This window comes from Colius striatus, unplaced genomic scaffold (genome assembly GCF_028858725.1).
Source record: "Colius striatus isolate bColStr4 unplaced genomic scaffold, bColStr4.1.hap1 scaffold_34, whole genome shotgun sequence".
NCBI lineage: Eukaryota > Metazoa > Chordata > Aves > Coliiformes > Coliidae > Colius > Colius striatus.
Window position 1 is genome coordinate 318,734 of NW_026908518.1, and position 13,503 is coordinate 332,236.

The 13,503-nt window shown below is 53.4% G+C and overlaps 1 protein-coding gene and 1 gene segment (V, D, J or C); both read right to left on the reverse strand.

Moving 5' to 3' along the window:
• The window catches only part of LOC133629226 (M1-specific T cell receptor alpha chain-like), a 142,636-nt gene that overhangs the window by 78,217 nt on the left and 50,916 nt on the right, over positions 1 to 13,503 (reverse strand). The window lies entirely within an intron of this gene.
• LOC133629229 (Ig heavy chain V region C3-like) lies at positions 8,628 to 10,246 on the reverse strand. The segment is given in 3 exon segments: positions 8,628 to 8,961; positions 9,617 to 9,764; positions 10,133 to 10,246. Coding segments are annotated over 3 exon segments (369 nt in total).

Here is a 13,503-nt window from a genome sequence, read left to right on the forward strand (position 1 = left end):
TTGGCAACAGGTTTTGTAGCCAACAGATATGAGTCAGGGCAAAGGCAGAGTGCACTCCAACCTGCACTTCACCATACAGCCTCTCAGCTTCTCAATCCATCCTCCTGCATCATAAATGCTCCCAGCCCTTCACACACCAACTCTGCACACCAACTTTTTATTACAAGCAAGTCAAAGCTCTGCACTGCCGCGAAGTTTTCAGCTCTTGGCCTGAAAAACCCAGGCACAAAGCCTGAAACCCAGGCACGAAGGCCTGAAACCCAGGCACGAAGCCTGAAACCCAGGCACAAAGCCTGAAACCCAGGCACGAAGCCTGAAACCCAGGCACGAAGCCTGAAACCCAGGCACAAAGCCTGAAACCCAGGCACGAAGCCTGAAACCCAGGCACGAAGCCTGAAACCCAGGCACAAAGGCCTGAAACCCAGGCACGAAGCCTGAAACCCAGGCACGAAGCCTGAAACCCAGGCACGAAGGCCTGAAATCCAGGCACGAAGCCTGAAATCCAGGCACAAAAGCCTGAAAACCCAGGCACGAAGCCCTGAAACCCAGGCACGAAGCCTGAAACCCAGGCACGAAGCCTGAAACACCCAGGCACAAAGGCCTGAAACCCAGGCACGAAGGCCTGAAAAACCCAGGCACGAAGCCTGAAACCCAGGCACGAAGCCTGAAACCCAGGCACAAAGCCTGAAACCCAGGCACGAAGCCTGAAAAACCCAGGCACGAAGGCCTGAAAAACCCAGGCACGAAGGCCTGAAACCCAGGCACAAAAGCCTGAAACCCAGGCACGAAGCCTGAAACCCAGGCACAAAGCCTGAAACCCAGGCACAAAAGCCTGAAAACCCAGGCATGAAGGCCTGAAAAACGCAGGCACGAAGCCTGAAAAACCCAGGCACGAAGGCCTGAAAAACCCAGGCACGAAGCCTGAAAAACCCAGGCACGAAGCCTGAAACCCAGGCACGAAGGCCTGAAAAACCCAGGCACGAAGCCTACTTCATGCGGCGATCATCCCAGGGTTCGATTCTCAGCTGGGTGGGAAGAAATCAGTCCTACTCAATGTGAGTGATAGCAGAAATCTTCTTCTTCATTGAGAGCAGGCTCTAACTTATATACACAGCAGCTTCAAAGCTAGCTCAGCAACAGCAGCTAATAGATTACATTCTCATGTTCATCCTACTTGCGGTTTCTGCGATAAGCAAGCTCCCTCACATTTTCCCATCTTGTTTTTCCCCCGTAGTTGTTTTCCACCTTGAGCTGTTAGCTCGTTAGCTGAAAACAGCCCGACCTTGAAGGAGCAGAAAGCGGCCTGCTGTCTGCGTGACAGCAACTGCTTTAACCATGGCTCTGACTCTGGTCTTGATTGTGCATTAAATTCATATAACTAGAACTCAGATTGCCTTGCCCCATCAGGCCTAACATTATACCCTGGGATCCATGTCCGTTCTCCCTTAACCATTCCTCCACAAATCCCCCGTTTTGTTTTTGCACAATCAAGACTGAGTCAGTCAATTTAGGCACTGCCTTCATAATACAAATATATACTATTCTAAACATTACAAGCAAAAGCAAAATAACCAAAATCCATCTTAACCCTTCTTTGATTAACATAGTCAACCAAGGTGACCACCCCCCAAAAGCTGATTGAAGCCAATCATCAAAAGGGTTATAACCCACCATAATATTCTTAGCATGAACCTTTAAATATGTCAAAGCTTTGTGAATAGATTCACTATGATCAGAAAGATTGAAACAACACATGCCTGCAAAGTCTTGGCATCTGTGCCCTTGTGCCAATAGCAAAAAATCTATAGCTGCACGATCTTGCAATAAGGCATGTCTAAGGCTTTTCTGGTCTGCTAACAATTTTCCAATAACATCAGTAGTAACATTAGCTTGCTGCTCCGACAAACACACTAATTTTTCTAACTGCCTTAAGGCCTGGGCTGCAGCCAACCCAGGTACAAATGCTGAAGCAAATACATTCGTCGTAATGGACCACAATTGTACTTTACCATCACAATCTCCTTTTAAGTTGTGGGTGTTTCTTGTTTTCCGTACCTTGGTAATTTTTAACCATTCCTGCTGACAAAGAGCAAACAAAGTTAGTTTCCCTAAATAACATGGTTTCTAGATCTCTCTCTTGATCTACAGTAAATGCCTCCTCCTGAGCAATGAGGATATCATGCATACAATGATACACAAGTGCATGTCTAATACTACTTACATCACTAATCAAGCCTTCTAATGTCATTGAGGTTTGGTTACTTTGTTTGCTAAGCCAGCATCCTAATTTGCATAGCTGAGTCAATAAAGCAGATACTCCTACACCTGGAGCAAATATACTAGTTGCTATTGTTGTTGAGGGAGACCAAAGGTAACATGGTCATCACATTCGCCAGTAAATGCATGCACAAATTGTTTTGGACAATGATGTTTCTAAATCATTGTGTGATTAGGCATCAAGAGCGTCAGTTGTCTCAAACTGCGTGGTCCCCTTTGTAATCTCAAGGGTATTCCAGGCCATGCCTGGTCCCCACAGATCAGAAAAATTCCCTTTGGTAACTGTACAGGCACAAGACTAGACCTGGATCTTTTTGGTGAAGTACAATTGCACCAAGATGTTGTGTTCTTATACACGCCCAGGATGGGATCCACATTCTGTCCCAAATGTTTTGGTATTGCTGGTAAAATTAAACACAACACAAAAATCCATCTTTATAGATCCCAATAATTCTAACTCCTGTGGCTCTGTTGTCATTATTGGTAGCTATGAAACCATCAAATCCCAGCTGTCAACTTTGCCATTACCCTTAACTAAGGGATTTGGTTTTAATGCATTTGGTATAGGCCATTGTGCCACATCTGATGGAACTCCCACCAAACAGGTAGAAAAAGGATTATCTGGAGTGGCCATTGATAAACATATTGTAGACTGACTGATTGCTTTGGCCAGTGTAAGCCACATGTTTTGCTTGGGTTGTTGAAATTGCCTAAAACCATTTACCACAATCATTTGAAGCATCAACAGTATGACAAAATCCTTTTTTTTTTTTTTACTCCTGATAAAAAAAATCCTTCACCAATGAGTCTAAAACACAAACCACCTTTTAGCTTCTCAATGTCAAAATGTTCTGTTCCTGACATCTAAAACGCCTTAGAAAGTTTCCACTGTAAGAAAACCACTATTCATCATCACATTTACAGCAAAATGCATAACATCACGACCAACAGTTTTTACACTCGTTGAGGCAAGGGACTGAGGATGGAAAGGACGAGCCCAGCGGTCCGTGAGGGCTGATGTCAGCGCGATGTGTGTGGGGGGGCTCCGGAGACACCGACCGGGCGCGGGAAGCGGCTGCGCGGCGGCGGCTGCGGATGGAAGGGGCGGGGGGGGTCTGGCTCACTCCGTGCCGTCCCCGGCGCCGGCGGCGCAGCCGCTGTTACTCTCTCCCGTGTTTTCTTTGTCTCCCCTCACATGCCCGATGCTGCCCAGTCTAACACGGGGTCGCGCTCCCCCACTCTCCTCTGATCATCCTGCGCTGCATCCCCGCCCGACTCTGCCCGCTCGGCATTGCCCTGCGAGTCGTCCCAGGGGTAACTCGGCGGGTTCGGCTCGAATGGGAAGCAGCTCTCCCGCGGGCGCTCTCTCCCTTCACCTCTCTGACTTTGTAAAAACTCTTGTGTAAAGAAGAACTTTTTTTTCCTTTTTTTTTCCTCTCAGCACGCCCCGCTCAGCGCCGGGCGGCACCGGGCTGGCTTTTAGCGGCGACAGGCTGTGTTTCCATGGTCTCTTGTCGCTCCAGTTTCTTTAATACTTCCTGCAGGAACCTGTCCGTTCCCTTGTCTGTCTCCTTCAGCCTCGGCGCAACAGTCAACGCCTGGGCTGCAGCCATGGCCACACGCTGTTCTGCTTGCATTTCTTTTAAAGTATTCACCACGTCTCTCCAAACGAGACCTAAATCTTTACCGATCTTACTATTGTCCTTATCACCACTAATAGTGGCTTCCCAGAGAAGGTTTCCAATTTCTCGCCACTCACCAAAAAAGGGAGGTGAGACATAATTAGTCCCGATACCAAACAGTCCAGCTGTTGGCTCAGCTACAGTCTCAGGCATATCAAGCCGCTGAGTTACAGCAGCGGCCAAATCCTTTTCCAACTTATACTTTTTCAAACAGTTAATTACTTCTCTCCATGGTTTCATCAGTTTCCGAGCAGTCTTATCTTCGTCTATAACCAAGTCCCAAAGACAAGTCCCATATGCTCTCCACTCCTTCTCATGAAAATATTTCTCAGAGTCCTTAAAAAAGCCTTTACAATTACCATGTACAAGTAGACCAGACAAATCGGTCAGTTTTAAGTCCACCCCACGCTTTTCTAAAAAGCGATGTAAAAGTGAGAGTGCTGCCTCCTTATCCATGTTGTCGGATCCTCGTCTCACCGCAACCTGTAGTCACTCCCCCGGGTACAGCAACCTCTGCTTGGGGTCCGGCAGGCTTCCTCCGACCACTGCCTCTGCCTCCGGATTTTCAAGTCTCAGCTCCCCGCAGGCAGGCTCCTTACCCGGTAACACCCAGTGATGGTCCTGTTCGGGCGCCATATGCCGCGAAGTTCTCGGCTCTTGGCCTGAAAAACCCAGGCTCAAAGCCTGAAACCCAGGCACAAAGCCTGAAACCCAGGCACGAAGCCTGAAACCCAGGCACAAAGGCCTGAAACCCAGGCACGAAGCCTGAAACCCAGGCACGAAGCCTGAAACCCAGGCACAAAAGCCTGAAAAACCCAGGCACGAAGCCTACTTCATGCGGCGATCAACCCAGGGTCCGATTCTCAGCTGGGTGGGAAGAAATCAGTCCTACTCAATGTGAGTGATAGCAGAAATCTTCTTCTTTATTGAGAGCAGGCTCTAACTTATATACACAGCAGCTTCAAAGCTAGCTCAGCAACAGCAGCTAATAGATTACATTTTCATGTTCATCCTACTTGCGGTTTCTGCGATAAGCAAGCTCCCTCACATTTTCCCATCTTGTTTCTCTCCAAAGTTGTTTTCCACCTTGGGCTGTTAGCTCGTTAGCTGAAAACAGCCCGACCTTGAAGGAGCAGAAAGCGGCCTGCTGTCTGCACTGACTACGTGACAGCAACTGCTTTAACCATGGCTCTGACTCTGGTCTTGATTGTGCATTAAATTCATATAACTAGAAATCAGATTGCCTTGCCCCGTCGGGCCTAACATTATACCCTGGGATCCATGTCCATTCTCCCTTAACCACTCCTCGACAGTCCTGTCCCTTTGAACAGCTCTGAATGAGCACAGCAGGGACAAGGACGTCTCACAGACAAGGGACAGCTTGTCCCCTACGCTGCCCTCCTAAATCCTGCTCTTTCAAGATGGGCTGCAGTGTCCCATGAGCAGTGTCCAGCCCCAACGCACAGCACCAGATGAGTGACAGGTTGGTGCCTGTCTGGAAACTGGCAGTACCAGGAAAGGAGCTCTTACAAAAAGGCCAAAATCATCTATGCTGTGCAGTGATGGCTCCTCTCTACCCGCCTCATTTAGAAAGGTACCGAGAAACCTCAGCATTCACTGTCTCCAAGCCACCTGCAGCCTGTGCTGGGACGCTGCCAGGAGGTTTCTGTTACAGCTCAGATGCAATTCCTGTCTCCGTGGGCGTCGCACAGAAGTAGCGGGCAGAGTCCTGTGGGCTCAGGGCACTTAGAGACAGAGATGTCTCAGACCGGGAATCGTCCCGGGACACCGTGGCTCGACCATCCACTGCCCGTCCGTATCGAATAGCTGATGAATCAGGGTAGATAAGGGACACCCACTCCAGCCTGCCGCCGGGTGCCTGACGGTACCAGAACATTCCGTATCTCCCGAAGTCGAAGTCGTGTCCGCGGCAGGAGAGGAGCACGGAGTCCCCGGGCGCTCGCTGCCCTCCGCCGGCCTCCACCAGCCTCAGCTGCGCCCACACGCCTGCGGACGGACGGACGGACGGACACAGCAGGGACAAGGACGTCTCACAGGCAAGGGACAGCTTGTCCCCTACGCTGCCCTCCTGAATCCTGTTCTCTCAAGATGGGCTGCAGAGCCCCATGAGCAGTGTCCAGCCCCAGTGCACAGCACCAGATGAGCACAGCACCAGATTAGTACCGAATTCACAGCCGGACACACAGCCCTTCCACAGAAACACAGCTGCCATCACAGCCTCCCACAAGCCACACTCTGCTGCAGTACCTCTGTGCCCCTTGGCAGGAAAGTCAGCTCAGAGAGGTGCAGCAAGTGCTTTGCCTCGAGGCCAACAACAACTGCCTGGGATGGATTTAACCCCCCTCTTTCCAGGTCTGCCCTGGCCCTGCCTGTGTTGCAAGCACTGTGCCCTTTGCCAGCCCTCTGCTGCTGCAGAAATAGGGGGGTGAGGTGATACCCTGTTTCCATGGGGCACCAGAAACCATGGTGTCTCTTTCTCCAAGGTGCTGTTTGCTGATGACTCCATCAGCCTCTCACACAACCAATTCCTTGGTCTGTTGCTCAAAAGCCACCTGGCCAGTGTCTGTCTGCTTCAATGAGGAGCAACCAACCATGATCACCCTAAAGGGCAAAGATTGGAGTGATGCTGCTGCAGCACTTGACACTGGACTGGTAGGAGGACTAAATGGTTCTCTGTGAACTCAGCTGAAAGAGTTTGGCAGAGAAACAGAGCTGGCACCAGGAATCAGGCCACACAAGGAAGGAGGCAACACCTTCCCCTCTCTCCTTTTCTGTGTCAGACAATGAGCTATTTCTGATTTATCCACTCAAAAGAGTGGGTACACCTGAAGGACAAAGCCCTTTGTCTTTCCCCAAGCTGGGATGGTGAGGAATCCACTCTCCTGTCCCTGGAACAGCTCTGAATGAGCACAGCAGGGACAAGGACCTCTCTCAGGCACATGGGGCTTGTCCCCTGCTCTGCCCTTCCTGAAACCTGTTCTTTCAAGATGGGCTGCAGTGCCCCATGAGCAGTGTCCAGCCCCAGTGCACAGCACCAGCAACACAGGATGAGTGAGCAGCAGATTGGTGCATCCCCCATCCCCCCTCTGCAGAGCTGGTCAGATGCCCAATGCCACTGAGCCCTGCAGGGATGGCAGGAGGGGAGCCAGGGGCTGGTTGGGCTGCAGCAGCCAGCACAGCTCCACAGAGCCCTGCAGAGCACAGGGGAGAGCTCAGTTCCCAGGAGGCATCACCCCTTGTGATGGGGAACACCACCACACACACAGCAGCACACATGGCCAGAGCCACTCACTCTGCCTCTCTGCAGCTTCTCTCTGCCTGCAGACCAGCTCTGCCCACATCTTCCCTCCCTCACCCTTGATCACCACACTCACCCCAAGCAATGCTACAGACTGGGGCACAGAGGCTGGAAAGCTGCCCAGAGAGAAAAGACATGAGTGTTTATTGTCAGCAGCTGAACATGAGGCAGCAGCGTGCCCAGGCAGCCAAAACCACCAATAGCATCCAGGCTTGTATCAGAAAGAGTGTTGGCCAGCAGAACCAGGGCAGGGATTATCCCTTGTGCCTCCCTGGGGAGGCTGCAGCTCAAGGATTGTGTTTAGTGCTGGGCCCCTCACTGCCAGAGACACACTGAGTGTGGCCAGAGCTGGGCAGTGGAGCTGGGGAAGGGGCTGGAGCACAAGGCTGATGAGGAGCAGATGGGGCTGTTGAGCCTGAAGAAGGCTGTAGTGGTTTTGCGTGGGCCAGGTTTTTGGTGGCAGAGGGGCTCCAGGGGTGGCTTCTTTAAACAAAGAGCTGCCAGAGGCATCCCATGTAGCTCACAGGGTTAGGGCTTGGACCCTGCCCCTGCCCCAGACCTGGCCAGTTACTGATGGAGGTCACACCTCTGTGAATAACAGATTGGAGAAGTTGCTGAGCAGTTGCTGAACTGCAGCAGCATCAGGGAGGGAGAATGTGGAAACATCTGCACAGACACCAAGGTCAGTGGAGAAGGAGGGAGAGGAGGGTGCTTAGGCACTGAAAAGGCTCCCCTATGGTGCAGCCCATGCTGAGGCAGCTGTGTCCCTGCAGCCCATGGAGGCCACAGGGAGCAGAGAGCCACTGGAGGAGCCCAGGCTGCAGCGGGTGGATGCCTGAAGGAGGCTGTGACTGATGGAAGCTCATCCTGGAGCGAGCTCCTGGCAGGACCTGGGAGCCCTTGGGGGAGGTGTCCATGCAGAGCAGCTTTGCTGTCAGGACTTGTGACCCTGTGAGGATCCCAGGCTACAGCAGTCTGTCCCTATGGGACTGTTCTCCCATGGGTGACCCACACTGGGGCAGGGTGTGAGGAGCTGCCCTGTGACAGGCTCCAGGCTGGAGCAGTTGGTGAGGAGCTGCAGCCCATGGGAAGGAGCCACACTGGAGCAGTTGGTGAGGGACTGTCTCCCATGGGAAGGACCCCAAGGTGCAGCAGTGGGAAGTGTGAGGAGGCTTCTCCCTGAGCAGCAGCAGCAGCAAAGTCCATCTGTGATGAACTGACCACAACCCCCATCCCCTGTGCTGCTGGGGGGAAGGAAGGGGAGTCCTGGGCAGAGGAGGGGTGGGGAGAAGTGTTGTTAAGATTCAGTTTTATTTCTCATCTCCCTGCTCTTACTGTTCCTTTAATAAATCAAACCTTTTTCTCCCCAAGTTGAGTCTGTTTTGCCTGTGATGCTCATTGCTGAGTGGCCTCTCCATCCTTATCTCAGCTCACAAGCCATTTGGTGTATTTCTCTGTCTCTCCTGTCCAGTTTAGGAGAGGCAGTGACTTTATGACTGGGTGGATATCAGACTAAACCATCACAGCTCACTTGGCAGCAAAACCTCTGCTGGGCAAAAGGAGATGTGCTGTAGGGCCACTCCAACCTTCCACTGGAGCTGCACTGCAGGCTGGTGCTGCTGGGACACTGGAGATGCCCCCAGGGCTGGCAGGTTGTCTCTTGCTCCTGTTGCAGTCTCACATCTGGGGGGAAAAACAAGCACAGAATTCCTCATTGTGCTGAAAAGCTCCGAAATGACACTTTACCTCCCTCATTTCCTCTGCCCAGTCCTCAGGCAGCTGAGCTGGACTGAGTGGACCTGACCTATGCCCAAAAGCAGAGCAGGGCTATTCACAGACCCCACCAGCTGGGCTGTGGCTGGGTACCTGTCCTGCTGGGAACCAAAGCAAACAGCAACAACTGTTTCCAAAGCACAAAAGGTTTTGGAGTGTGTCAGGGGTAAGGATCAGCCCAAGACATGGGGAGATGGCAATCAGCAGGGGCAGGGCAGAGAGGGACAAAACCAATTAAAATGACCCTTTTGGAATCAAACACTGGAACACTGATGCTGTAACTACACATCTCTGTGGGAGCAGCACTGAAAGAGTGTGGGAATAGTGCCCAGACTCGAGATCAGAGTTGGAGCTCAGCCAGGAGGTTTCTATTACAGCTCAGCGTCGTTTCCTCTCTCTGTGTACACGAGCAGCACAGAAGTAACGGGCAGAGTCCTGTGGGCTCAGGGCACTTAGAGACAGAGATGTCTCAGACCGGGAATTGTCCCGGGACACCGTGGCTCGACCATCCACTGCCCGTCCGTATCGAATCTCTGATGAATCAAAGTAGATAAAGGACACCCACTGCAGCCTGCCACCGGGTGCCTGACGGTACCACCAGATTCGGTATCTCCCGAAGTCGGAGCCGTGTCCGCGGCAGGAGAGGAGCACGGAGTCCCCGGGCGCTCGCTGCCCTCCGCCGGCCTCCACCAGCCTCAGCTGCGCCCACACGCCTGCGGACGGACGGACGGACGGACGGAGAGCGCGGGCACCGGGCACGGCGCGCCCACGGCCCGAGGACGGGCACCCGCCGCCCCAACGCCCCCCGCCCGGCCCGGACACAGCCGCCACCCCGCTCTGGCCGCCAAAGCCCCGCGCCCGGGACAATGCCCCGCCGGCCCTCGTCGGGGCTCAGCCGCGGCTGCTCCCGCACTGGGGCAAGCCGGACACACAGCGCTTCCCTCGCTCTCCTCCTCCCTCTCTCCTCCTCACTCGCCCTCGCCCTCTCCCGCCTTCTCTCTCTCCCTCTCCTCCTCCTCTCTCTCCATCTCCCGCCGCCCCAGCCCCGGGCTCGCCGCCCTCCCCGCCCGCCGCCTCTCACCTGCCGGCCCCAAGGCCAAGCCCAAGCCCAGCAGCCACGGCCCCAGCCCGGCCGCCATCGGCGGAACAAGGGCCCGGCGGGGCCGCACACGAGCCGAGCGGAGCCGAGCTCGGGCCCGCCGCTGCCCGCCCCGTCGCCTCGGCCCCTCGCCGCCACAGCGCCCGCGCCTCTGCCCGAAGCCCGCACGGCCGCCCCGGCCCGGCCCGGCCCCCCGCACCAAACGCCCCTCCGAGCACCCGCACGGCCGCCGCACCGCAAGGGGCGGGACAAGGGCCCGTGGCATCCTGGGCTGTGTTAGACACGGCGCTGCCAGCATGCCAAGCCACATCATCCTTCCCTCACAACTGCGGCCTCAGCACTCTGCATCTTCTTATCTCTGTACAGCTCCACGGTCTGGGTAACTCTTACATGGTTGTCTCAGCTGCCTGAGCAGAGTGTTGCTCCTGTGTCACGGCGAGAGCTGAGCAGAGGGACAGCCTGGAAGCAGCCCAGGAAGATGGACGAGACTGCTGTGTCCTTGCTCAGCTCTCTGACTGATGACAGTACAAGAAATACTCTGGTTCTTACTTTACCACAGAAAGTAAAGCATTGTGTTAAAAGTATTCTCTGTGAGATCCTCTATAAAGTACTGAAACGAACGTGTGCTAGAAGTTCTGAGCTCATTAGATGGATTGAGAGGCAGAGAAGGAGGTTGCAAAGATGTCAGCAGCAGCCATTGTAACTCTCCTCCAGGAGAAAACCATCGCTGAGGAGAAATGCACTGGGAAAAAAGATTGCTCCTGTTCATTGAATCAATGAGGAAAGGAAGAAAACCTCCCCCAGAAACAGGCAGAGGAGGCTCATGCTGAAGGGGACAAGAGGAATTTCCTTAAGCCTCCCCACACCATCCTCTGGCTCCAGCAAAGCTGGACAATGAAACAACAGATTTCTTTGTCCCTTGTGGAGCAAGTGGTTCAGTACTTACAGACTGGAAAAGGTCCTTTGTGTAAACTTAAAACCAATGGAACTGGTGCCACTGGGAAAAGAACTTGCAGACAATTTTGACAGGCAATGGAGTGTCTCCATGCAAATGCTGTTCATTCCTTGCTCTCTGTGCCAGTGTCCCTTCCCTCTGCCGGGTGAGCTTTGCTAGGCACAAACAACAGCTTTCTCTGATGACCTGCTGCAGCTCCATGTTCCTGCAGAGAATGCCCAGATAGCCCAGATGTGTCTGTTACTCCAGAAAGGGAAAGGGGATGCAGACACTGCAGAGGCTCCAAGGCAGTAACACCCCTGCTTTGGGCACCGGGAAAACCGGGAGGTGCAAAGGTTTCCCCGATAAAATTGACTCGAAGCCCAAAGCACAAACGGTAAGAAATCAAATCAATATCCCATCAAACTGGAAGCCAGGAAACATCAGGAAACACTTGTTCATTCTCTTCTTCTTTTAATAAGGACCATGGAGGGAATGTCAAGCACAACTTCACACTCCTACTGCACTGCTCTGAAAGCCTCATGCTCAAGAACATCGACCAGCTCAGGACCTGAGGAAAATCGACGCCCTGACAGTTATGTCCAGCCCGTGATGCCAAACCCTGAGACATTGTTTTCCTCTACCCATGAAAAATGTGTGTATTTTACTGTTCTAGACTAGAAAGGTTCCTTTTCCTCTGTCTCCTGCTGGAAGAGCAGAGTCAGATCATCGTTACCTTTGCCTGGGGCAGCCAGACTGCAGCACAAAACACTCAGTTGTGCAGGACTGTATTCCCACAAGGATTTAGGAATAGCTCCGTGTTATTTGGCAACAGGTTTTGTAGCCAACAGATATGAGTCAGGGCAAAGGCAGAGTGCACTCCAACCTGCACTTCACCATACAGCCTCTCAGCTTCTCAATCCATCCTCCTGCATCATAAATGCTCCCAGTCCTTCACACACATCTCTGCACAGCAACTTTGTACTACAAGCAAGCCAAAGCTCTGCTTCCTGCACCTGCCATTGTGGGACGCCACTCTCTGCTTGGCAACTGCTGGAGACAAATGCTGAGCACTCTGTCTCCTCTGGCAGTCAGTTTTTGGTCTATGCTGCTGCAGGGCTACACCAGGGTGACACTGGCAGCACAGTAATACACTGCTCCATCCCCTTGCTTTGCTGCCTGGATCTGCAGGGTGCATCTGTTCTCAAAGCTCAACACTGATCCCTTAAAGTCAGCCTGGAAACCTTCTCCATAGACATCACCCTCGCTGTAAATCCAGTCCAGGCTGCCACGGGGCCCCTGTCGCTACCAGAACATGACATAGCTGCTCATGCTGTCCCCACTCATGCTGCAGCTCAAGGTGGCAGCTTCTCCCTCTTGCACAGCCACATTCCTCATGTGTTGCTTCAAGACCACCTGGCCAGTGACAGCTGCAGTGAGAAACAACAAGCCATGGTCACTGCAGCGTTCAGCAAAGGTCAGAGCGATGCTGGGGGGACACTGCGCTGGCACTGCACCAGGGGCAGGAACAAATCCTCTCTTTGAGCCCAGCTCACAAAGAATGGCTGAGAAATGGAACTGGCACCAGCACATCAGGGCTCACATGGAAGGAGAAACCATGTGTCTCTCCCTATTTCTCGGTCAGACAATGAGCTTTTCCAGATTTTCCCATTGCGAGAAGCAAGGTTTTACATCTGGAGGATAAACCCCTTGGCTTTCCCAAGATGGGATAGTGAGGAATGCACTCTGCTGTCCCTTGAACAGGCAAGTGGGGCTTGTCCCCTACGCTGCCCTCCTGAATCCTGTTCTTTAAAGATGGGCTGCAGAGCCCCATGAGCAGTGTCCAGCCCCAGTGCACAGCACCAGATGAGTGGCAGGTTGGAAACAGGCAGTGCCAGGAATGGAGCTCTTGCAGAAAGGTCAGAAACACCTGCAGTGTGGAGTGCTGGCTCCTCTCTTTCCTTCAGAAGGGTACTGAGCCCCCTCAGCATTCACTGTCTCAAAGCCACCTGCAGCCTGTGCTGGGACGCTGCCAGGAGGTTTCTGTTACAGCTCACATGCAATTCCTGTCTCCGTGGGCGTTACACAGAAGTAGCGGGCAGAGTCCTGTGGGCTCAGGGCACTTAGAGACAGAGATGTCTCAGACCGGGAATTGTCCCGGGACACCGTGGCTCGACCATCCACTGCCCGTCCGTATCGAATCACCCATGAATCAAAGGTGATAAGGAACACCCACTCCAGCCTGTCGTCGGGTGCCTGACGGTACCACCACATTCTGTATCCCCCGAAGTCGAAGCCGTGTCGAAGTCGAAGCCGCCACCCCGCTCTGGCCGCCAAAGCCCCGCGCCCGGGACAATGCCCCGCCGGCCCTCGTCGGGGCTCAGCCGCGGCTGCTCCCGCACTGGGGCAAGCCGGACAC